The sequence below is a fragment of the Delphinapterus leucas genome, chromosome 8 (genome assembly GCF_059928025.1).
Source record: "Delphinapterus leucas isolate spDelLeu-1000000601 "Yukka" chromosome 8, BTC_Dleu_Yukka2, whole genome shotgun sequence".
Classification (NCBI taxonomy): Eukaryota; Metazoa; Chordata; class Mammalia; order Artiodactyla; family Monodontidae; genus Delphinapterus; species Delphinapterus leucas.
This window is the reverse complement of record NC_143136.1, coordinates 957,859-982,217: the sequence shown is the minus strand read 5'-3', so window position 1 is coordinate 982,217 and position 24,359 is coordinate 957,859. Positions and strand designations below refer to the sequence as shown.

Sequence of the window (24,359 nt, the reverse complement as noted above, 5' to 3'; positions counted from 1 at the left end):
TCAGGATGGAGGGGGTCTGTGACCCTGCAGAGAGAAAACAAAGAGGTCTTTGGGATGACGGAATGTCCCGTATCCTGTCCTGTATCCATATACACACAGCTATACATGTGATAAAATTCTTAGGCGTGTCCCTCAAACACAAGTCATTTTACTGTATATTAATTTCAAAGATAAATTCTGAAAAAAACATGAGGAAATTGAACATTTAGAAACAAAAAGACTAAAAAGGCAAACACGAATCAGGAGAAGCTGGAGTGGCTCTATTCATATCATTCAGATTAAACTTTCGAGTAGGAGAGCAGCCAGAAATGGGGACCTTTTATAATGACCACGGGCCAGTTCATCAGGAAGACACAATAACTCTAACTATGCAACACCTAGTAACGCAAATCGAAATACCCAAAGCAACAGCTGGCAGAGCTACAAGGGGAGACAGATCCCCAGTCATAGGCGGGGGTTTCGGCGGAACTCCTATCTCGGTGGCGCAGAGCATACAAGCATGGGGACCAGCAAGGACGCAGGGACTGGGCAGCGCTGCCAGCCGACCCGGCCCGACTGACAGTCACGGACACGCACGTTCCTTCCAGGGCTCACGGAGCCTTCACTATGACAGACCATCCTGTCGGCCATAAAATAAGGCTCAATAAATTGAAAAGGACTGTGTTCGCTGACCACAGCAAAATTAAACTAGAAATCGGCAGCAGAAAGATAAAGTTAAAAATCCCAAATCTTTAACGAACAGAGATGCTGGATGGGAAATGTTTGGAGGCTCTGGCCTCAGCTGGGCCCTTTGGTGCACACCGTGGGGCTCCCTCCTCACTCTGGCTTCTCATTCTGCTCCAGAGAAAGGGCTCGGGGACTGAGGGGCCGCTAGAGGTCAGTTTCCGGGCGCTCGGCACTAAGGACAGAGGTTAAGACACCTCCTCTCCGGCCCGAGGCCCCATCCTCGCCGTGCTCTCTGCGCGGCCTCGGGTGACCTCCGTCTTTCTTGCAGGAAGCCACCCGGTGCCCGACGCCTGCCTCTCGGCCCCCTGCCAGAACGGGGGCACCTGTGTGGATGCGGAGCAGGGCTACGTGTGTGAATGCCCCGAAGGCTTCATGGGCCTTGACTGCAGGGAGAGTGCGTGTGGGCCGGGCTGCCGGGGCCCCGTGGGGTGTGCACGCAAACCCCCATGAGGGAGGCTGTGGGGAGCGGGGAGACGGGCTACACGGCGGGGTTTACGGGACGGTGGTCAGGACAGGGCACCCCGACATTGGAGGCTCCTCCCTCCCTCCCTCCGTGGCAGGAACCCCCAACAACTGTGAGTGCCGTAATGGTGGCAGGTGCCTGGGGGCTAACACCACCCTCTGCCAGTGCCCTCCGGGCTTCTTTGGGCTCCTCTGCGAATTTGGTAGGTGCCCAGGGCTGGGATGGGGGCGCCCTTCCTGCCTGGACCCTGAGAATCCCCACAACCACCGTGTAAGTGGTGGCTTGGGCCTGGGCCCGGACCCGCATGGTGGGCCCCGGGGGGTGGGGTGGGGAGGCCACAAGGGTGCCCGAACCTGGTCACCCGGGCAGCTCGGTCCTTCTCAAGGACACACGATCTCCAGGGAGACACGCGGGGACGTGAGACGGGCTCTCCCCTTCCCTGCAGAGGTCACGGCCATGCCCTGCAACGTGAACACGCAGTGCCCCGACGGCGGCCACTGCATGGAGTACGGCGGGAGCTACCTGTGCGTCTGCCACACCGACCACAACGTCAGCCACTGTGAGTGGGGGGGGGGGTGGTGCGGGCACCAGCCTGCGAGGCCGGGGTCCGGCCCAGAAGCCGGGGTGGGGGGTGGGTGAGAGGGCAGTGGGCGCAGCAGGAGGGGGGCCTCGAGGGGACCTGGGGGTGGACGGCCTGGCCGTGCGCACGTGCCACGCCGCACCTGCCTGAGCCCGGGGCTTAGGTGCTAGAACGTTAACGTGCACCTGACGAGCACCTGCGGAGAAACAGGTTCACCCCACGTGTCTGTTAGTGCGCGGATGACCAGTGACTTAGGTAGGGAGTGACTACACGTGATGGTGGTGCTGGTGGTGACGATACCAAGACCCTCGTGGACCACAGCTCAGTCCCAGCTCACGTAAGAGTGAGGATGAACTCTGGAAGAATCAGAAATACAAGGAATTCCAGGGCGGACCTTAGAGCCCAGCGTGAAGAATCAAGACCTTGGCCTCGGTTCCAGCCAGGACCTCAGGGTGATCGCCCTCTGTCCCCGCAGCGCTGCCGTCCCCCTGCGACTCAGACCCCTGCTTCAACGGAGGCTCCTGTGATGCCCACGATGACTCCTACACGTGCGAGTGCCCGCGGGGCTTCCACGGCCGGCACTGTGAGAAAGGTGGGGCGCGGCGGCACTCGAGGGGGCGGGGGGCTGGGGGGGCCCGCCACCCCGGCTGCCCCTGCGCCTCTCGCTCATCACAGCGCTTTCCTCACGACGCGCTTCCTTTCCTGCTCAGTGTTTTTCCAAGTGGATTTTAGAATCACTGATTTTTAAAAAATTCGTTAGGACTTTGTTAAATTGAGTGCAGTTGGAGAGTGTCAACATTTTACAACATTTAGCCAGTTAAGAGCGTGAGTACTCTTCTGTAAACACACAGCAGGCGCCACTGTCCTCGTCAGCACCCACCCAGGGCCGTCTCTTCCACGCAGTTCGAAGCAACGCTCGGAACTCTTTTCAGTGACCCAGGCGTCCCCTTGGTCAGAGCCCAGGGTGCCGGCCCCCTGACCCCGTGTTGCCCGGCCTATTCTCCTGGGCTCGGCACCCGGCCCACATCCAGTCCTGCAGCCTTCCCACTGCCCTCACTCGTCCAGAGAGCTGAAGCCTGGACCTTTACCTGCAAGCCTCCGCCGCTCCCACAGTGGCCCTGAGGGCAGCTCCCCGGCACTCTGACCACGGAGCCCCTGCGGCCTCCCCGCCCCTGTAGCAGGAGGAGGGCTTTCCGGAGAGTAGGCCTCGTCCTCTGCAAGTACCACTGAGGTCCGTCACCCTCGGCAAAGGCATCCCGGAGAGCGGACACGGAGGGACACGGGGTGGGGTGGCCGGAACTTGGACTGGCAGCCTGGGAGGCCCCACAGGGTGCGGGGGGAGAAGCGGCCCCCTGAGCCTTGGGGGCAGGCCCCCTGCTGCCTCACGTCCCCCCCTCCGAGCGTCGAGGAGGCCAAGCGCCTAAACTCCTGGCTGGGCTGTGAAGGTGCGGCTCCTCCAGCCCGGGCGGGCGGCCGGGGCCCCGCAAGTCCAAGGAGGTGCCCCCAGTAAAGGTACAGAAAACAGGAAAATCAGAACGGAGCCACAGCAGGGCTCCCAGCCCGGTCTGTGGATGCCAGCTCCCCACCGGGCAGGAAGGCGGGCGCAGCACTGGCCGTGCTGCGGGGCCGGCTCTCCTGGCTCTCCAGCGGAGCCTGAGGCAGGGAAGAGAGGGCAGGCGGGCGGGCAGAGGGCCCCCGAGGCTGAGGGGCTGCACGTGGCTGGCTCGGCCCCGGCTGCAGCTGGGCCTCGGGCTCCGCCGAGAGGCAGGCCTGGGCGCATGGGGCCCAGCGGTGCCTGAGGACGAAGAAGGCTCGCGCGGGGCGTCATGGGCACTGCGGGGCCGGGAAGCTGGCCCTGCTTTACCCGCCTCTCTGTCTCTGTCTGTCCCTCCTCCAGCCCGGCCGCGCCTGTGCAGCTCGGGGCCCTGCAGGAACGGCGGCACATGCAAGGAAGCGGGCGGCGAGTACCGCTGCGACTGCCCCTACCGCTTCACCGGAAGGCACTGCGAGATCGGTGCGGCCCCAGCCAGTGGGGATCAGCTTGTAGAGAGTGGGGAGGAGCCAGGCCCCGACCCAGGACCCCCGACCCTGCCACCGTGCGTCTGCTTGTCAGGAGCATCCCCGCCAAGGCCCCAGCTCTGGGATGTCGAGGGATCAGGGAAGGGGCAGGGGTGGTGGACGCGTGACCTCCGACCCCGCCCGATGGGTGCCTCCTGCTTCCAGGGAAGCCAGACTCATGCGCCTCTGGCCCCTGTCACAACGGCGGCACCTGTTTCCACTACATCGGCAAATACAAGTGTGACTGTCCCCCAGGCTTCTCGGGAAGGCACTGCGAGATAGGTAAGGGGGGCGGAGGCCAGCGGGCCAGGGCGCAGACAAGAAGACAGGCCCGGTGGGCAGGGATGGCCCGACCACGGAGGCGTGGGAGGCGGAGCTGGGGCGAGAGACGGGACGCTCTCCTGCAGCCCCGAGGCCTTTGGGGAGGACTCGGTGGTGGCCCCCCCCACCGGGCCGAGTGGAAGAGCACAGGGGCTGCAGTTCTGAGCCTGGCCTGCGCCTCCTCCCTTTGGTATCCTCTGTGCACCCTTGCAGCCCCCTCTCCCTGCTTCCGGAGCCCGTGCATGAATGGGGGTACCTGCGAGGCCCTGGGGACAGACTTCTCCTGCCACTGTCAAGCAGGGTACACCGGACGCCGGTGCCAGGCAGGTGAGAGGGCCGGGGGTCCTCCGCTCCTTGAAGGGCAGAGCAGGGCCCAGCAGGGGGCCGAGGGGAGGGATGGGAAAGAAGGAAAGGAGACCTCTGAGAAGCCCATTCTGGAAGGCACAGCGCTTTCGCCCCGGGATGGGCTGTGTGGGGAGCGAGGGCCCCGGGCCGTGCAGCCCGGCGGAGCCAAGGGCAGAGCAGCAGGAAGGGCCGGCAGGCACCCCACGGGGCAGGACAGGGCTGCTGTGTCCTTGCAGAGGTGGACTGCGGCCCGCCCGAGGAGGTGACACATGCCACCCTGCGCTTCAACGGCACCCGGCTGGGCTCGGTGGCCCTCTACTCGTGTGACCGAGGCTACAGCCCGAGCACCTCCAACCACATCCGCGTCTGCCAGCCGCAGGGCGTCTGGAGTGAGCCTCCCCAGTGCCACGGTGACCTGGGGGCCCTCTGGGGTGGGTGGGTGGGTGCACAGCGCCAAGCCCTACCCCCCCCCCCGGGCCGAGTGGAAGAGCACAGGGGCTGCAGTTCTGACCCTGGCCTGCGCCTCCTCCCTTTGGTATCCTCTGTGCAAAGTGAGGCCAAAACCCTGTGGTGATGGTGGTGATGACCAGTGCCAGCTCCACTCTGTACCCTTGTCTAAGGGCTTCCCTGTCCTCAGAGCATCCCAGAGCATGGGGTCCAGCACCCACACGCCCACTCTGCAGAGGAAGCAGCTGAGGCCAAGAGGTGGCCCAAAGGCAGAGCCCTGAAGAGGCAGATCAGGGTTCAGGACTCACCTCCCGCTCCCAGCCCCACCCAGACCTGTGGAATCAGACCCTGCGTTTGAACAAGGTGCCCACGAGCCCGCATAGCGCTTTGAGGGCTGTTGCTCTAGACAGCGTTGCCTCCAGGGCCCTACAGTGCGCCAGGTGCACAGCCTGCAGGCGAGGCCCCCCGACCCACGTCCCTGGAGACAGGGGCGCCGTGGACACCACCGCAGGCATGTGGCATTAATTCAAAGCATCCCAGACTCTGTTCATCAGAAAATCTGTGCGATGGTAACACATTTTTCATGAAAGAAAGGTTTTCAAACAAAGTAGCTTAGGGACAGTGACAGCACCCAGAGATGGGAGGGGCACATAACACATTTCTATCTCCCAAATGCCCTGCAAGGCCCAGTCGGACCTGGGCGGCCCTATCAGGTGAAGAGTTCCAGAAAACAGGTGGAGACCACCTGGCCTCAAGCATCTTCCTTCACTCCTGTCCTTCCAAGCCCCCCAGGGCTGGTGGTTACTGTCTAGGAGGCCACCCCTGGCCCAGTGCCACTTCTCCTCAACATGCCATCAGATGAGGAGTGGGTACCACCAGGGAACGTGCACTGATAAGCCAAGATATCAAGACACCCAACAAGTACGGCCACCTCCGAAACAACAGTAAAGTCCAGACAACATATACTATTGGGGGTAGAAGTATAGAAGATAAATAAGAATATAAAATAAGCATGACAAACATACAAAAGGAAACATGGTACTGGCCATAAAAAAAATGGATCAATATATAATCTTTTAAAAGAAAGCAGAAATAAGAAGATTTAAAAACTATAATAGTTGAAGTAACACACAACTTACAAATGGATACAGACGAAGACTTAAGTTAATGAGTGGACAGATCGGCGTGCGGGGCTGTACGAGAGAGAAGCAGGGCAACACTCATAAATCAAAAGAAAACGCAGGCGCTGAGGAGGGTAGGAGTGCTGACGTTGAAGTGACAGGAATCCAAGAATGAGGAGGAAACGTTGGAGCAGCTGTGGAGTAATTCCCAGAATTACTGGTGAATGACCAGAGGCTGAAAGGGCCTGCGGGACATCAAACAGGAGAAAAGGGAGACGTTAGACACATTATAATAAAAGTTAAGAAAATCAGAGAAAAAAAGAATCTTTAAAACATCCAGAGAGAAAAAAGGAACAAGAATCCGATCGGCGCCGGGCTTCTCAACAGCGGACATCAGCAGTGAGATGATAAAACGGTATTTTTAACATACTGAGGTGATCCATTCAGTTAGGATGTAGACAGTTAGAAAATACCATCAGTCTCACTGTAACATCAAGGAAACACCGGAGAACCCATAAGATCATACCTTTTAACCTATCGGGGAGCTGAGGATGCGAAGAAGTTTTCTCACAAGGGAACACCAGGCCCAAACAATGCTATGGGTAAATTCCACCAAACTGCCGAGAAACAGATTGTTGCAGCGTGATACAGGCTCTTCCAGGGAGTAGAAAAGAGTATGTGCCAACCCACTCTGTGAGGCCAGGACAACCTTAAACCAACACTAGATATGGACAGTTGGAGAAAGTAAAATTAGGGGTCCATTAAACAGATGCAGGAATTTGACCGTCTATAAAGACTATATACAGCATTATCAAGTCGGGTTATTGCGAAAATAGTTTGATATTAGAAAAATCTACAGTAAACCAACTGAAGGAGAAAAATCATGTAAGAATCTCAAAGAATGCATAATAATCATTTGATAGAATACATGCCTATTCATGAAACAAATTCTTACCAAACAAGGAATAAAAAAGTACTCCCTCATCCAGATAAAAATAACATGATACACACACCCTTCTAGTACCATGTGGTGTAAAATAATATAGAATCTTATTGGAAGGAAAACTTAGAAGAGAGAAATAGCAGAGCCCCCATAGCCCCCACGTGTTCATTACCCCACAGAGAGGTGTGCTTAGGCCAGGCACAGGTAGGCTGGACACGCCACCTGAAGCACAACAGTTACACTCCACATATTTATAGAAGAAGGGGTACAGACTACATCAAGAGAGCTGTGGAACGATGTGTTCCTGACCCTTGTTATACAGGGGAGGATCTGGAATTCAAAAGATGTGCTTCTGTTGAACTGACGCAGACATGCTGAGCTGCCAACAGGAGGAAGGAAGTTAGCTTCCGAGGCAGTTTTACTATACCTCTCCTCAAACCCAGAATACACAGTATCCTAAGTAGACAAACGTTCCCCTTAAAATTCAGAACAAGACAAGGATGCCCATTATCACCAAGTCTAATCAGTATTACACTGGGAGTACTAGGCCATGCAATAAAGTAAGAAAAAGAAATTAAAGTCATGAAAATGCTAAAGGAGCAGAAGTAAAAATGTCAGTACTTGCAGCTGATATTGTTGTCTTTACAGGAAAACTTCTAAAAGTGGTAGGAAATGTAACGTGTTTAGTAGATATAGGTATTATAACAAAATTCATTGCATTTTTATTTATCAGTAACAAACAATTATAAAATATAATTATAAAAAGACATGTGCAGAGAAAACCAATGAAACCAAAAGCTGATTCCTTGTAAAGGTCAATAAAAATAATTAAACCTCTAGCTAGACTCATCAAGGAAAACAAAGAAAAGAAAAATTAACAATATCAGAATGAAAGAGGAGACATCAGTAAAGATCGTACCAGCATTTAAAGGACAGGGAGATATTGTGAGCAACTTTAAGCCAATATATCTCACAACTTAGAGAAAATGATGAATACTACCTTGAAAGACACAAATAACCACAACTGACACAAGAATAAATAGAAAATGTGAATAGCCCCATAGCTATGAAATAAATTTAAGTTGTAATTTAAAACTCTCCTGCAAAGAAAATGGCAAGACCAGACTGCCTCACCGAGTTCTAGCAAACATTTAAGAAAGGAATAATACTATATACGGAGCTCTTTCAGAAAATGTAGGAGGAAGGAACACTTCTCAACTCATTTTATGAGACCAGTATTGCCTTTATACCAAAACCAGAGACATTACACAAATGAAATTACAGACTAATATTCCTCATGAGCAAAGCACAAAAATCCTAATAAAATATTACTAAAATCAAACCCAGTACTACATCCAAAGGATAATACAACCTGACCAAGAGGGATCCATCTCAAGAGCACAGGTTGGTTTAACATTTGAAAATCAATAAATGTAATTCACCATATTAGGAGATAAAGGAGGAAACCATATGATCATCTCAATAGATGCAGAAAAATCATTTGACAAAATTCAACTATTATTTTGAAAACTCTTAATAAACTGAGTAGAAAAAAAGTTCTTCAACTTGATAAAGGGCATCCATGAAAAAGTCAACAGCGAACAAAATACTTAATGGTGAAAGACTTCCTGCTATAGTCAGTAATAAGGCAAAGGTGCCCCTTTCACCAGTTCCTTCCAACGTTGTCTTGGAGGTCCTAGACAGTGCCATAGACAAGAAAAGGGGAAAAAGCATGTCTACTGGGCAGGAAGGAGTAAAGATGACACAATCGTGCACATAGAAAATTCTAAGAGATCCTGCAAAAGAAGCTATAGAACTAATAAGTGAATTCAGCTAGATCACAGGATACAGGGTCAATACACAGAACCAATTATATTTTCATATTCTAGCTGTGAAGACTTGGAAAATGAAGTGAAACAATATTATGTACAATAGCATCAAAAATGATAATTTTTATATGTGTGAAATGAATTATAGACATAAATGTAAAAGATAAAACTATAAACTTCTGAAAGAAAGCATATGAGAAAATCTTCATGACAACTGGAATAAAATGGTTATGTACTCGGGAAAATATTACACTGTTTCCCCACTTCTCACCATACACAACAATTAATTCCAGATGGATTAAGGACTTAAATGGGTTTTTTTTAAGTATATGATTTTGTATAGAAAATGTAGGTAAATATCTTTTTGGCCTTGGGGTAGGGAAAGATTCCTTAAGCCACAGAAAGCACTAACTATAAAAGGAAAAAATGGACAACTAGACTAGCTAAAATTTAGGAATTTAAATTCATTGACCTTAAGAAAATCAAATATAAGCTACAAACTGGGAGAAGATTATATATATTATATATATATATTTATATATTATATATATAACATATATATATATAATCAACCCAATAGGAAAATAGGTAAAACACATAAGTAGGCATTTCGTGGAAGAGGAGGTACATAAAGCCAATGAAAAGAAACATTCTCTTCATTAGTGATCAGCAAAATGCAAATCAAAAGTACACTGAGAGGCGCTTTCCTGGTGGCGCAGTGGTTGAGAGTCCGCCTGCCGATGCAGGGGACACGGGTTCGTGCCCCGGTCCAGGAGGATCCCACATGCCGCGGAGCGGCTAGGCCCGTAAGCCATGGCCACTGAGCCTGCGCGTCCAGAGCCTGTGCTCTGCGACGGGAGAGGCCGCAACAGTGAGAGGCCCGCGTACCGCAAAAAAAAAGTACACTGAGATACGTTCAGTTGGCAAAACCTCAGAAGTCTAAAAAGCCCAAATATTGGTGAGGATGTAGAGCAACAAGACTTCTTATGAACTGCTGGAGGAAGTGTAGATTGGTAGAAGCACTCTGAAGACAACTTAGTAATTTGCCTGTCAAGTTGACCATCATATAAACTGTGTCCTAGCAGTTCTACTTCTAGGTATAAGTCTAGGGAAAACTCACATCTACACCAGGAGATGTGAAAGACACAGCTTTTTTTTTTTTTTTTGCAATAGCAAGAAGTCTAAATCCAACCCAAATTCCTACTAAACAAGAAAGGATAAAGTATGGTATAATCACGCTGAGGAATATTATACAGCAGTAAAAATGGCAACCCACAACAATGTGGAGACATTAATGTTGAGTGAGAAAAGAGTGCATATACCACAGTGTCCTATTAATAAAGTTCATAAATAGCAAAATCAAAACCATACATTGTCTAAGGTATTCATAAAAATTTTTAAACTAATTTAAGGAGGCACAGAAGAGATAAGCACAGAAATTCGGATCACAAGGAGTTGGGAATTGCACGTGACCAGATGAGCCGGCCAGCGTTCTAGCTCCCAGGTTGGGTGCCGGCCCCCAGGTGTCATTATGTCCTTACCATTTATTTACTTATTTACACGTTAAGCATTAAAAGTAAGCTCTTCTAAATTGAACACTTTTAATTCAGGAGCACAACTCGAGATGTTTAAAAAGGCTGCGGTATTTTAAAATGAAGGACTCACCCCCAAATGTATTGGTTCCATACGTGATTGTTATCTAATGAATTGGCAAGATTGGGCCTGTCCCCCGAGGGCCATTGAGGGCAGCCCCAGGCACTTCCCAGACGCCGGCCCGGCCCGAGTTCCCAGGTCCACAGTGTCCCTTGCTCCGAGGCAGCCCTGCCCAGATTCTGCCCTCTCCAAGCACCTGGGGGAGGCCGTAGACCTCTGTCCAGACCCTCACACCAGAGCGGACCTGTGGCCATCTTAATCTGGCTTCGAGTCACCCCCTCTAACAACAGCAACACTGCTTTATTCTTGGGGTCTCTCCTGGCACCTGGCACCCGGGCTCTCCTCTCCCAGAAATTGACGAGTGCCGATCCCAGCCGTGCCTGCATGGGGGCTCCTGCCAGGACCGCGTCGCTGGGTACCTGTGTGTCTGCAGCCCAGGGCATGAAGGAGCCCGCTGCGAGCTGGGTAAGACAGGTCCCGGCCCTCACTGCGGGCCGGCAGCTCCGGCACCCCGGCCGTGGGCCTGGGGCGCTGGCGTCCCCTGGCTGTGGTCACCTTGCTCCAGCTGCCCCTCTCCCTGGGCTGGTCTCTGGTTGGGCACTGCCTGCTCTCTCAGGTCCCTGCCAGCTCTGATGTCCAGAAGGACAGCAGTTTATAAATATCTCTGCTTCTGCCTCCCCAGGGGGACTGAGAGCTCAGCTGAGAAAAGCTAGCCTCCTGCAGCCTCTGGCCTGGGGGCAGGGGGGCAGGTCACACCCCAGTGCTCTGCGCCAGAGGAGGGAGGGGAGGCCTGCCGGGTGCACCGCTGAGCAAGCCCTGCTCCCCGCACGCCTATGGGGTCCTCTGAGCCCCGAGACAGAGACACCGCCCCGGCATGGCGGGGCAGGCCCAGGATGTCCAGTCGGGCCCCCTGCGAAGCCTGGGCGGTGAAGGCCGGAGCGGCCTGGGGGCAGGCTCTGTGGGCAGAGTGGAGGGCAGCGGCGAGGCTGAAGTCTCGGTGTACAGGAGACCCCGGGGGCGTGGGGTCATGCCGTCACATGTCCCGTCTCTGCAGAGACAGACGAGTGCCTGACGCAGCCCTGCAGAAACGGAGGCTCCTGCAGGGACCTCCCGGGGGCCTTTGTCTGCCAGTGCCCCCCAGGCTTCGTTGGAGTCCACTGCGAGACAGGTAGGGGCTGCGCTTGGGGGATCCCCATGCGCCAGGTCCTCAACCACACTCGCTAGGCCCCTGACACTCCGGGAAAACCTCTTGTCAACAAACGTAGACCCTGGGCCGCTCAGAGAGCAGGGGGATGGGGGCAGTCCCCGTGGCCCTGCTGGACAGGACCCCTGGGGGAGGGGCCCCAGGGGGGAGGAGGAGGGGAGGGCCGGGTGCCCGCCAAGGAGAGGGGCCCGTCGCCAGCCCCTTCTGCCCGACGGGCTTGCCCCGCAGCCCTGCGCCCCCGCCCGGCCTCCCTCCTGCCTCCCCTTCCCTTCTTCCCGCTGTCCTCTCCTCCCTCCCCCAGACACCCCCCTGCCGCCCTGGCCGACTCTCTGGGTGTTCTCCAGAGGTGGACGCCTGCGACTCCAGGCCCTGCCAGCACGGAGGCCGGTGTGAGAACGGTGGCGGGGCCTACCTGTGTGTCTGCCCAGAGGGCTTCTTCGGCTACCACTGCGAGACAGGTGGGGCCCAGCCGCCCTTCCCTCCTCCGGGGTCCTTTCCTCTGCCCGCCCCTGCCTCCTGTACTTACCCTCCCCGGCGATCTCACGTCCCCCGCAACTCCATGTCCAGCCAGAGGCCCTGCTGTCGCTGCACCGGCCAAGCTCAGGGCCGCCCAGGGGGCCAGGAACTCACGGTTCCTCACATCGGGATACTCTCCCTGATCAGCCTGAGCAGGGGCTCCTTGGGGACCAGGTCCCGGCTGGAATGTCCCTCCTGGACGAGGGCTTCCCTGACCACAGACCTGCAGGGGCCCCCACCCTATCACCCGTCTCCCCAGCACCAGTTTTCTCCTTTGGAGCACTTTCCCGTCTCTGGGACTGTCTGGGCAGTACTTCTCTCAACTTGCTGATGTGTGTCCCCCTCCCAAAACAGGCCTATCCCCGGGGTGGGGCGTGGCCCGACCTGCGCTGTTCGAGTGTCCCCAACCCCTAAGCTGGGCGTGGCTGGCACCACTCAGACCTAATATAGCGTGGATGGGCTTCTGGGCTCCAGAGCCACAGTGCGACCGCCTGTGGCCAGAGAGCCCCACTGCACAGGCCTGGGGTGGCGGAGGGCACTGCAGGCTCTGGCCTGTGAGCTTGGGGCCACACCTGCACCCCAACCCCAGTGCAGAGGGAGGCCAGGGAGGGGCCAGTGCTCTCAGCTGCCTGCTGCCCCCCGGGAGTGGTCGCCCCAAGTCACCACCTGCCAGAGCACCTTGGCTCGGGCCGGGGCAGCATGGCCTGGTTCAGAGTCAGAGGCCTTCCCTGCCTGGCCTCTCCACGGGGCCCCGGCAAGCCCTGCCCTCCCCCTACGAGAGTGCCCGCACCCCCCGTATCCACCTCCCCAAAGTGCGGCCGTGATACCACCCACCTCCACCCCACAACTACATCAGCGCAGGAACGGCCCTGGGTCAGGACCAAGGCCCAGCTGGAGGGGGCCTGGCGACGTGCACGCACTCACGGCTGCCCCCCCCCTCGCAGTGAGCGACCCCTGCTTCTCCAGCCCCTGTGGGGGCCGCGGCTACTGCCTGGCCAGCAACGGGTCCCACAGCTGCACCTGTAAAGCGGGCTACACGGGCAAGGACTGTGCCAAAGGTGAGGCGGCCAGGGTGCCGACGTCGGGGGCCGACTCCCCTCCTCCCCAGGGCTGCAGACACCCCGTGGGACGGGCCAAAGGGCCAAACGGCCCCAGGGCCGAGTGTCCAGGCGGCTGCTCTCCCAGGCTCTGCCCGGGAAGCCGGGAGGAGCAAACAGGCCGACGGGCGGCATCAGCGCAGTCACACATGCGCGCACACGGGAGACCCTCCAGGAGCCCAAGGCGGGCTCCCACCAGCAGTGGCCCACCTGCGCCCCGGGGTAGCCAGGCCCGAGACCCAATGGGCCAGACACCTGCCTGGGGGCCGGGGCTTCCACGGCTGACAGCTGACCACCCCCCTTCCCTTGTTCTTGACTGAAACCCTGAAGAGCTCTTCCCACCAACGGCCCTCAAGGTGGAGCGAGTGGAGGAGAGCGGGGTCTCCATCTCCTGGCACCCACCCGAAGGCCCAGCCGCCCGGCAGATGCTCGACGGCTACGCAGTCACCTACGCCTCTTCCGACGGCTCCTACCGCCGCACGGACTTCGTGGACCGGGGCCGCTTCTCGCACCAGCTCCGGGCCCTGGCGGCCGGCAGGGCTTACAACATCTCCGTCTTCTCGGTCAAGCGCAATGCCAACAACAAGAATGACATCAGCAGGCCCGTGGTGCTTCTCACCCGCACGCGTGAGTGTCTGCGGACCTGCCCGCCCCCCCAAGGGCCCCACGGGCCGCACGCCCCGGAGCCGGCTGGGGGCCAGCCAGCCAATCCCCGACACTGGCGCCAGCGCTGCCAGGCAGGGCAGAGAGGGAACCTTCTCACAGAGCAGAGGAACAGCTGCGGGACAGAGACGGCGATGGGGGTTAGGGAGCAAGACTGGGGAAGTGCAGCGGGGGCCCCCTGAGAAGGTCCTGGGCTGATGTGCCAGCCCATACTGGGGCGGGGCCGAGGGGAGGCGGCCAGGTATCCCGGGGGTGAGGATGGAGCCTCCTTGCTGCAGGTCAAGAGAAGGGGCAGCATGGGACCGCAAGGAGGGACCTCTGGGGGAGCTGCCCTGAATGGAAGTTGTGTGTAAGGGCGTCCAGAGAGGCTTGGGGCCCCAGCTGGCTTGTCTGCTCCTGGGATCAACAGGGGAGGGGGGAGAATCCCAGAACACACCCATGATGGTGGGATGGTGGGCGCTGGCCCAGGGGGTCGAGAGACTGGGGAAGGGGCGGCTGGAGGCTGGAGGCTGGAGGGTGGAGGCTGGAGGCTGGAGGGTGGAGGCTGGAGGCTGGAGGCTGGAGGGTGGAGGCTGGAGGCTGGAGGCTGGAGGGTGGAGGCTGGAGGCTGGAGACTGGAGGCTGGAGGCTGGCGGCTGGAGGCTGGAGGCTGGAGGGTGGAAGCTGGAGGCTGGCGGCTGGAGGCTGGAGGCTGGAGGGTGGAGGGTGGAAGCTGGAGGCTGGAGGCTGGAGGCTGGAGGGTGGAAGCTGGAGGCTGGAGGCTGGAGGGTGGAGGGTGGAAGCTGGAGGGTGGAGGCTGGAGGGTGGAGGGTGGAAGCTGGAGGCTGGAGGGTGGAGGCTGGAGGGTGGAGGCTGGAGGGTGGAGGGTGGAGGCTGGAGGGTGGAGGCTGGAGGGTGGAGGCTGGAGGGTGGAGGCTGGAGGCTGGAGGCTGGAGGCTGGAGGGTGGAGGCTGGAGGCTGGAGGCTGGAGGGTGGAAGCTGGAGGGTGGAGGCTGGAGGCTGGAGGGTGGAGGCTGGAGGCTGGAGGGTGGAGGGTGGAGAGTGGAGGCTGGAGGCTGGAGGCTGGAGGGTGGAGGCTGGAGGCTGGAGGGTGGAGGGTGGAGAGTGGAGGCTGGAGGCTGGAGGGTGGAGGGTGGAGGCTGGAGGCTGGAGGGTGGAGGCTGGAGGGTGGAGGGTGGAGGCTGGAGGCTGGAGGCTGGAGGCTGGAGGCTGGAGGCTGGAGGGTGGAGGCTGGAGGGTGGAGGCTGGAGGGTGGAGGGTGGAGGCTGGAGGCTGGAGGGTGGAGGCTGGAGGGTGGAGGCTGGAGGCTGGAGGCTGGAGGCTGGAGGGTGGAGGCTGGAGGCTGGAGGGTGGAGGCTGGAGGGTGGAGGGTGGAGGCTGGAGGGTGGAGGCTGGAGGCTGGAGGCTGGAGGGTGGAGGCTGGAGGGTGGAGGCTGGAGGCTGGAGGGTGGAGGCTGGAGGGTGGAGGCTGGAGGCTGGAGGGTGGAGGGTGGAGGCTGGAGGGTGGAGGCTGGAGGGTGGAGGGTGGAGGCTGGAGGCTGGAGGGTGGAGGCTGGAGGGTGGAGGCTGGAGGCTGGAGGGTGGAGGCTGGAGGCTGGAGGCTGGAGGCTGGAGGCTGGAGGCTGGAGGGTGGAGGGTGGAGGCTGGAGGGTGGAGGGTGGAGGCTGGAGGCTGGAGACTGGAGGGTGGAGGCTGGAGGGTGGAGGCTGGAGCGAGAACTGGGAAGTGATGTGACCACTGGGCGCGTCGAGAGCCCCGTGGGGTGGCTGACGGGCTCCGAGTGAGGCCCGGGGCAGGTGGACACAGGCAGGCGGCTGGGTGCAGACCCTCGGAGGACGGGCGGGGGAGCACCTTCTCAGGTGCCCCGGGAGGAGGGAGGCAGGCATCCTGGCATCAGCTGCCAGCCCGAGCAGACGCTGACACCGAGGACATTGAGGGCCAGTGCAGGGCGAGACGAGGACTCAGGACAGCACGTCCTGGGGGAGGCCAGCGAGCGGTGCCGAGGACACACCGGGCCAGCAGGGCGGGCCCGGGCACGTGGCAGAGGAGCGAGCCCTCAGGGGCCTGGGGGAGGAGTAGGCCACCCTCAGCCTGGCTTCAGGAAGAAGTGCTTTTGCGCTGCTCAAGGTGGGGTCTGCCGGGGAAAGGCCTCTGGAAGGAAGACAGGGTGGGAGGGGTACCACTGCGCGCAGAATGGGGCGCTGCACCCTGGGAGCTTCGGGCGCCCCTCTCAGCTCCCTTGGCTGGGGTTCGGCCCCTTCCCTGAGGTCGCCAAGGACCCTTCCTTGCTTCTCCCCCGTCAGGCCCCTGGACCACCCAGACAGTGCAGGTAGTCGCTGTCGGTGCCACCAAGACAGCCAGCCAGAGGGTCAGGAAGGGCCCACCTCGCCCTTGGCAGTCTGAAGGGGCCAAGACCGCCCAGAGCAGTGTCCACAGCAGCCCCTTTGAAGCCCCCCCAAGGCAGGGGCCTGGGGCGTGTCCACCCACCCCGACTCCGCACTGGGCTGGGGGACATGTTCAGCTCCCCAGGCTGGATGGCTCACCGTGAGGCCACCTCTCCGTGACCCCCTCCCAGTGCCCTTCCCGAGCCTCCTCTCTTGTCCTGGCCCTGCCCTACCCAGGGGTGAGGAGGTGCCACACGGCTGTGCCCCCATTGTCCCCAGGACCCCGCCCCGTCGAGGGCCTTGAGGTCACCAACGTGACTGCCAGCGCCATCTCGGTGCGATGGGCTCTGCACAAGATCCGCCACGCCACCGTCAGCAGCGTCCGCGTGTCCATCCGCCACCCCAAGGCCCAGGAGGACGAGTCCACCGACGTGGACAAGGGTGTTGACAAGTTCACATTCAGGTGAGAGTGCGGCGGCCTTGCCCCACCCCGGCTCCCAGCCTCGCTCTTACCGCCACCCTGTGCTCCCCACCTGCCCAGCCCCTGGGGGAGCAGGGGCGCTTGGTCGATCCTGGGTCTCACTCCTGCCTCGCCTCCTCATGGGGCCACCAGACAGGTGTTTCAAAGTGCCCCCAAAAGCAGAGACACTCTAAAAATCTGAGGACAGACCTCCTGCACGGAGGCCAGTGAGACACTGGCCACCCAGAGGCCAGCCCAGAGTTCTTCCAGCCTGAGTCACGCAGATGCCTCTGAGAGGGAGAAACCGTGGCACCCCTGGGTCGCCTGACATTTTTATCTTGTTCAGTAATATGTTCGAACCTTAAACTAGGCATATAAACTTCTTAGGCTTAATTATTACAAATTACATACAAACAAAACTACAAAAATAAAATTCAAATGAACATCAGTCATTCAGAATGGCCGGTGACTGAAATAAACCCTTTAGCAACCCTGCAGGGAAGCCTCAGACTTCACGGCCTAGGCGCCCCAGCTCAGGGACCCCTGGGGGCTGCTCGTCAACCAGAGAGGTTTCCAGCCCCTGGCCAGGAGGGCAGGCAGTGCTGGAGGGCAAGGGTGAGGAAGGAAGAGTGCTGGCAGCCTCCCGGGCAGGGGTCCCCAGGCTGGGGAGTAAAGTCGGCTCCGCTCCAGGACATAGCCACCAGATCCCCGCGCAGCAGTCTGGGCGGGCTCAGCGGGAACAGCCCACAGCGTCCAGCCCAGAGCAGCCACAGGCCACGGCCAGGGGGAGGGGCTCTGGAAGGTGAGGCCAGGCCAGGCGGGGCGCTCTGTCCGCCACATCCCCTGAACCACCCACATTTTGGTACGTTTCTGGTTTGCAGACTTCTCACAACCACTTTTCCTGTGCATGTCTGTCCTTTCTGTCTAAGCAGACAGCTGCCAGTGCTGGAGACAACACTCCACTTTCTTTGTCTTTTAAGTATTCCTGTGACTCTCCTTGATTTACATCCTGCCCACTTCCCAAGAGTGGCAGGACAGAAACACAAATGGAGCCCAAGGTGGGCATTTTGTGGCTACGTCAGGGTCCCCAAGACCACGCCCACGTTCACTAGGGGGCCCCCAGGACTCAGCAGAGGCCGTGCTCACAGCTGGATTCAGGACAGAGAAAGGATACAAAGAATATCAGTAAAAGGAAGGGGCGCAGGGACAAGTCGGGGACCAGGCGTGAGCTTCCAGAGCCCCCTCCCCTCACATGACACGCTTAGCTCCGCACCACCAGCCGTGACGAGACCGTGAGGTGCTGTCTCCCGGGGAGCCCGTCGGAGACACAGCGCCTGGGGCTTTTCCTGGGAGTGGTCGCGGGCACCTGTGCCTGGTGAAGGTTCCAGACTCCCAGGAGGAAGCGGCACTCCGCAGGAGCCTCACTGGGCACAAACGTCTAGGGGCAGCGAGGCCATCTGCTCCACGAGGGGGCTGGGGACCCTCCCGGCGCGCCCAGCCCAGGGCCAGCCTCGCGGGCGGGTGGGGGCCTGTTAACCCTTTTCCTCCAATTGCCCTATTCCGGCCTCTCCTGTCTTAACACCAGCCACCCCGGCAGGCCTGTGACCTTCCCAGCCACTCCAATACTAGACAGACAGACCAGGGAGTAGCTTCCTACCCCCAGAGCACTCAGGTCTCAGGCCACAGATCTGGCCTTCATGGAGGCTGCCTGGCCACCAGCACTGGGACGACCCTGGCCCCCGTCACACCCGCGCGGACGAGCCTCAGTCTGGCGGCACAGCCGTCCCGTTCCTCTCTCCCTGGCCTCCCCTCTCCACAGGGCCCTGCTTCCAGGAAGGAGATACACCATCTGGGTGACTGCCCTCAGCGGGCCTGGGGGGCAGGAGCACCCCACCGAGAGCCTGGCCTCGGCGCCGCTGCACGTGTGGACCCGTAAGTAGGATGGCGAGGGCTCGGCTCGCACGGGGGCTTCTGGAAGCTCTCGCCTCCCCCCGGGCCCTCAGTCCTCTCCAAAGTGACCGCAGCACCAGAAACCTGGCCCTGGCCACGTGTACCAGGCGTGCCCAGAGGCGCCCGGGATGGCGGCTGCAGGGGGCTGGGTGGCCCTCCTGCGGGGGACGACCTTCGTAGGCAGCCCTCCGCGTGGCTGCTCGCACGCTGCCGGGCTCCTGCGGGACCAGGGTCACCAAGCAAGGACAGGAGGGGCAAGCAGCAAGTTGCCCCAGAGTGAGCGCCACGCTGTCTGCCCCAGTGAGCGCCACGCTGTCACGGGGAGGACACCCGGCCCTCACTGCCCCTCCCTCCCCAACACGCGGGCTGTCCGGGCACAGGGGGCACAGTGGACAGGGGTGGGGAAAGGGGCAGGGGCTTGGTGAGCAGGGCCTCGCCCGGTGGTGCAGGTGGACAGCACAGGCTCAAGTCCTTGCTCTGACCCTCAGTGCTGGGGCCCTGGCCCACCCTCTGCCTGTCTAGCCCCCTCCCCTATCTACATCCCAGGAGAAGGCGTGCATGGCCAGGCTCGAGGGATGGAAAGTGCCACTGGGAGGGCACCCTGATGGGCTGACCAGGCAGGGGGCCTCACCGGGGGCCAGCGGGTGGCATTCTGGGGGTGCCTCTTGGGGCAGGAGGGGGAGCTGCTGCAGGCCCTGAGCAGCTGCAAACGCCCCTCCACACCATCCTTTAGGACCACGAAGTGGTCTGTAACCACCCAAGCTGGCTTCAAATGGAGCTTCAGCAATCCGTGTCAGATCTTTAAACCGTGTCCTGGGCAGAAGACCCCGTCAACCCCCGTTCACTTCCCTCCCCTGCTCCGTGCTCGCCTAGGGCCTCTGCCGCCAGCCAACCTGACCGCCGCCCGAGTCACGGCCACCTCCGCCCACGTAGTCTGGGATGCCCCCACTCCGGGCACCTCACTGGAGGCCTACGTCATCAACGTGACCACTAGCCAGAGCAGCAAGAGCCGCTACGTCCCCAATGGGAGGCTGGTGTCCTACACAGTGCGGGACCTGAGGCCTGGACGGCGGTACCAGCTGTCAGTGACGGCCGTGCAGAGCGCCGGGGGCGACCAGCTGCACAGCGAGCCCGCTCACCTGTACATCATCACCTGTAAGTGCGACACCTTGTCCGGGAGACAGCTCTCCTGCTGTACCTCAGGACCTTCCTCTGGCCCAGGCCACGCTGTCCCAGGGACAGACAGGCAGCCGAGAACAGGGCTGTGTTGACACAGAATTGCATGCATGAAAATTGGGGGAGGAGTTCCTGGGCGGCTGGTGCTGGGTCAGTGAGCTGACAGTTCAGAAGACTAAGCGTCTCACTGCTCACCTTGTGCCGTCCGCCCGAGTGGACCCCAGATGGCTGAGCGGTAAATACAGGGCATCACCCTGAAAACAAGCGCCGAGAGTGGGCAGTGGCAGCGTGGAGGCGGCCCTGGGTGGCAGCCTGGCAGCCAGGCCTGAGCCGTGAGGCGCTGCTGGACCGCAGCATGGGAAGGAGGGGCAGGACAGCCTCAGCAAGGGGTGGGCTGGGAGAGGCAAGAAGGAAGGGCAGAGTGGGCGGACGGAGGGTGGGGGCAGCTGAGGAACGCGGAGGCTCAAGGCCACGGTGAGGACACGGGTCTGCTCCCAGGAGCACAGGAGGCCCGCTGGGTCCCGCGGGGGTCCTACCCGACCCCACTTACACGTCACAGCTCACAAGAGGACGGCCGGTCTGGATGGTGCTGCGGGGAGGTGGGCGGCAGCCCGGGCTCCCTCCTCTCCCAACCCACCGACCTGCCCTCAGGGCATGGGGCGCACTTGCCCTGTGACATTCAGACCCAGCTCAGCCCCAAGCGCGCCCGCCAGGCAGACAGGGCAGGTCGGGGCCCCTCTGTGAGCCGGTGGGGGGCGGGGGGTCTCGCAGGTGAGGCGGGTACCCAGCCCTGGGGGTGGAGGCTGCTGAAGGCCACGGTTAGGTGACAAGGACCCACGGAGGAGCCATGCCCTCTCTCTCGGGGTGTGCAGGGCGTGGGCCTCAGATGAGGTGAGTCTGGACGGGGTCCGAGGCCCGGCCCCACCTGCAGGCGGAGAGCCTGGGCCAGGGTGGGGGGCGGGGACCGGCACCTGGACCACTCCCAGGCCGCATCTGCAGCTCCCCATCGGGCGGGGAGCGGGGCTCGGGGTGGGATGGGGGTACGCGCCCCTTCGGCTCTCACCTCGGAGCAGCGGGGCAGGACGGGGGCACAGGGAGCCCCAGACCAGCCCGCGCGGCCACCCCGTCCTCCACCCCGCCCGCAGCCGCAAGGGACGGCGCCGACAGACGCTGGCACCGGGAAGGACTCCCCCCGCGGGCGCTCAGAACCCGACCGGCCCCCGCGCGCCTGCCGGAGCTGCGTCTGCTCAACGACCCCGGCGCCCCCGCAACGCCGACCCAGGCCCCCAGGTGCCCGCCTCAGCCGCCGCCCCTGAGAGCCCGGGCCCAGAACCCGCCTGCTGACCCGCGCTGACTCTCCCACAGGTTCTCGGAGCTCGTGGACGGCAGAGGACGAGTGAGCGCCAGCTTCCGCAGCTCGCCTGGCAGACGGGTCACCGTGAGATCACGTGAGTGCCAGGCCTCCCAGTGGGATGAGGGTCGAGGTCCCTGAAACCTGGGCTTCAAGACCACCTCCAGTGCCCCGCACCGTCCCCAGCGGGGGACCCCGATGGGGTCGGAGGCCCTGGGCTCCAGGGAGAGAAGCCGCTCAAGAAGGCAGCCCAGGGACAGTCCTGGGCGCGAGGCAGCAGGCTTCATGGTCAGCGCGCTGTGGCATCCTGATCTCTCCTAGAACCCACGGCTCTGGTGCAGCTGGAGAACGCGGAGGAGGTCCCCGAGCAGGTCAGCCTGGCCCTCCAGCTCCCCGGACGCAGTGGTGACAAGGGCGTGGAAAGTAAGTCAGCAGGAGTGGATTTCAGGGCTGACCACCCTCAGGGGCCTGAAGGACCCCAGTGAGGAGGGCTGAGGCACAGGCCCTGCCCGAGGGGCAGCCGAGCGCCCCGCCCTGGGAAGGGGGGACCAAACCACATCACACAGGCAGACCAGAACGGGCCTGGGGGCTGCAGCCACCCAGACATTCAGGGTCCTCCCTGGAGAGACTGGCCCACCGCTGCCCCCTGCAGACGGCCCCTCCTCTCCCTCTGCGAGCAGCAGAGCCCTCCCTGCCTCTCCCAGAGATGTACAGGGAGCAGGATGGCAGCAATGAGTGGGGGGGCAGCCGCTGGGCGGCTCCAGCTGGAGGACCGCCTGGGAGGCTGCCGCTACCCAGGCTCGGCAAGCAGGGCCTGAACTGTCCGCCGGTGAGGGCCACAGCTGGGCAGCTCCAAGAGGCCACCTTCCTTCCTCAAACTCAGACCCTTGCTCTATCTTTCCTCCCGTTCTAACCCTCGGGGCCTTGTCCCTCTGGGGACAGTTCTAGGAGCCAGTGGCCCTTTCTCCTGAGCTACACCACAGGCTCAGACTGGGCTCACCCATCAGCCAGTCCCCAGAGAAGGCAGAGTACTCGGTAAAGGGAGAGTCAAGCGCCCAGGATGCGGCCTCACCTGCAGGCCCCCAGCGCACCCAAGGACACCTGGACACATCCAGGCACCTGCACCACGGGGTGTGTTTGCCAGCGGTGGCTCCACGGCCCCACAGCCCAGCACCCCTCACTGTGCGAGGCCTTGGTGAGCACGGGGGGGGGGGCAGTTTGCGGGTCGGACGCGGTCAGAGAACGAAGCCACCGGCTAAGGTGTGGTCAGTGAAGACACTCGTGTCGCTGGTGTTCTGTAAGTGAAGAAACAAACATTTTATCTGATGGTGTGCGCTATGTCAGCCCTTTTAAATACCAGATGTTTCATTTCACAAAACTCAGAAATTAGAGGGATGTGAGCGGCCCCTCCTGGGTCCCTTCTTAAGGAGAGGTTCGAGGTGGCACCAGGCTGGCCCCGGATGCCACTGCCATCTGCAGTGTTTGCAACCGTGAGGGACGAAGCCTTGAGAGAGCGTGAGATGATTTTAGGTGACAACAGGACAAAACACCACTAATGGCCCCCAGGTGCACAAAATTAGTCGCGGTCTTTGGCTCCTGTCACATTCTCACGATCGGGCCAGGCTGGCTCCCTTTTACTTAGTGAGTCTGGTTGGTTAGCTTTTGCTAAACTAACAGCCTTCCGACCTGGAACCCACCCATGAACCAGAACACAGCAGTAACCTGTGTCTTGCTGTTGTCCTCCCAGTGAACCACGAGCTTGAGTTCATGCTGCCATCCGTCTGCTCCATCAGAGGCTGGATGGTAGGAGTGAGTTCACCGCCCATGTGGGTGTCGGAACAGCCTCAGGCTTTCCTCACCGGGCAGCATCTGGCTGTGTGCCGCCCCCAGACCCGCGTTTGTGCCCAGCACCCTGTGCTCGTTCACCTTCACTGTCCAGCAGCTAGTCCATCGGTGAACTCGCTCTGAGGGCACGTGGGCCGTGTCTGCCGTTGCCGGCAGTGCTGCTCTGTGCTCCTGTACACATCTCCCGGCACGTGTGCAGGCTCGGGATGTGTGAATGCCCAAGTGACGAGAGACTGCGAGTTGTCTTCTAAGTGGGGTATCAGTCTGGACTCCTCCAGCAGCAGTCGAGAGGCACAGTGAGTTGACCCACAGTCTCTCCAGAATCTGATCTTGTCAGGTTTCGCCATCCTGCCAGCAGGACGGGTGTGAAGAGCACTGTAATGATCTGATTTGTGTCCCTCGAGAACTGGCGTGGTCAGCACCTCGTCGTGGCCCCCCTCCTCCATGCCGCTGCCTGGCTTCCTCAGGCCGAGCCTGACCACTTTAGAGGCTGCCTCTTTGGTAAGGCTCACAGTCCCACAGGGCCAGTCCTCTCGCTGCCCGTCAGTGTCTTGGCTGTTCTTGACTTTGTATTTCTGTAAACGTTTACAATCAGCTTGCCAAGGTCCACAAAGTACTTGTTGGAACTTTACATGGCCAAACTTCTGAGGCCCTATATGCCTGAAAATACACTTATTAGCCCTCACATTTGAAGGACAATTTAGCTAGGTATAAAATTCGAGGTTCAAAGTTCCTCTCCCATTCAGTTCTTCAAACATTTGTCCACTGTCATCAACTGTGCTGTCACTGGGTGTCAATCTTGTTCTTGTTTCCTTCTAGAATAATCTGCTCCTTCTCTCTGGTAGTTCTTAGACTTTTCTTTCTAGGGAAAGAAAAGTCTAAGGAAAGGACGATCCCCAGAAAGCCCCAGGCACCCCCAAGCACACAGATAATGCTCCTGATTTGGCATTTGCTCGCCAAGCAACTCTCCAGGTCAGGGCCGCTCCTTCAAGCACCCAGGAGATGCTCCTGGAGGATTCCCAAGATTCCTGCCATCCTGGGAACTCGGAGTGAATGCAGAAGCTGGTCAAATTCTTCCTGTTTCCCCCAATTTCTCACCCCAGGAGGGCTTTTGGACTCTGCTGGCTTTATCCCCTTGACACCCATACAAGTGGGGGCAGAACTTAAACCTCTCTACTCTGTAATTTATACTTCATATAGGAGGAGCCCATTGCCCCCGCCCCAGGG

General features: G+C 59.5%; 1 protein-coding gene across 1 annotated transcript in view; it reads left to right on the top strand.

Moving 5' to 3' along the window:
* SNED1 (sushi, nidogen and EGF like domains 1) overlaps positions 1-24,359 on the top strand; it is a 94,015-nt gene that overhangs the window by 48,836 nt on the left and 20,820 nt on the right. The window contains exons 9-27 of the mRNA XM_022568184.3: positions 995-1,120; positions 1,287-1,391; positions 1,635-1,748; positions 2,245-2,361; positions 3,667-3,783; positions 3,993-4,109; positions 4,362-4,475; positions 4,730-4,903; positions 10,838-10,951; positions 11,541-11,654; positions 12,035-12,148; positions 13,151-13,264; positions 13,634-13,930; positions 16,630-16,813; positions 18,630-18,742; positions 19,634-19,915; positions 21,082-21,226; positions 21,302-21,384; positions 21,609-21,710. Of these exons, the coding sequence (XP_022423892.2) occupies positions 995-1,120; positions 1,287-1,391; positions 1,635-1,748; positions 2,245-2,361; positions 3,667-3,783; positions 3,993-4,109; positions 4,362-4,475; positions 4,730-4,903; positions 10,838-10,951; positions 11,541-11,654; positions 12,035-12,148; positions 13,151-13,264; positions 13,634-13,930; positions 16,630-16,813; positions 18,630-18,742; positions 19,634-19,915; positions 21,082-21,226; positions 21,302-21,384; positions 21,609-21,710 (2,646 nt within the window). The remainder of the gene's footprint in view (positions 1-994; positions 1,121-1,286; positions 1,392-1,634; positions 1,749-2,244; positions 2,362-3,666; positions 3,784-3,992; positions 4,110-4,361; positions 4,476-4,729; positions 4,904-10,837; positions 10,952-11,540; positions 11,655-12,034; positions 12,149-13,150; positions 13,265-13,633; positions 13,931-16,629; positions 16,814-18,629; positions 18,743-19,633; positions 19,916-21,081; positions 21,227-21,301; positions 21,385-21,608; positions 21,711-24,359) is intronic.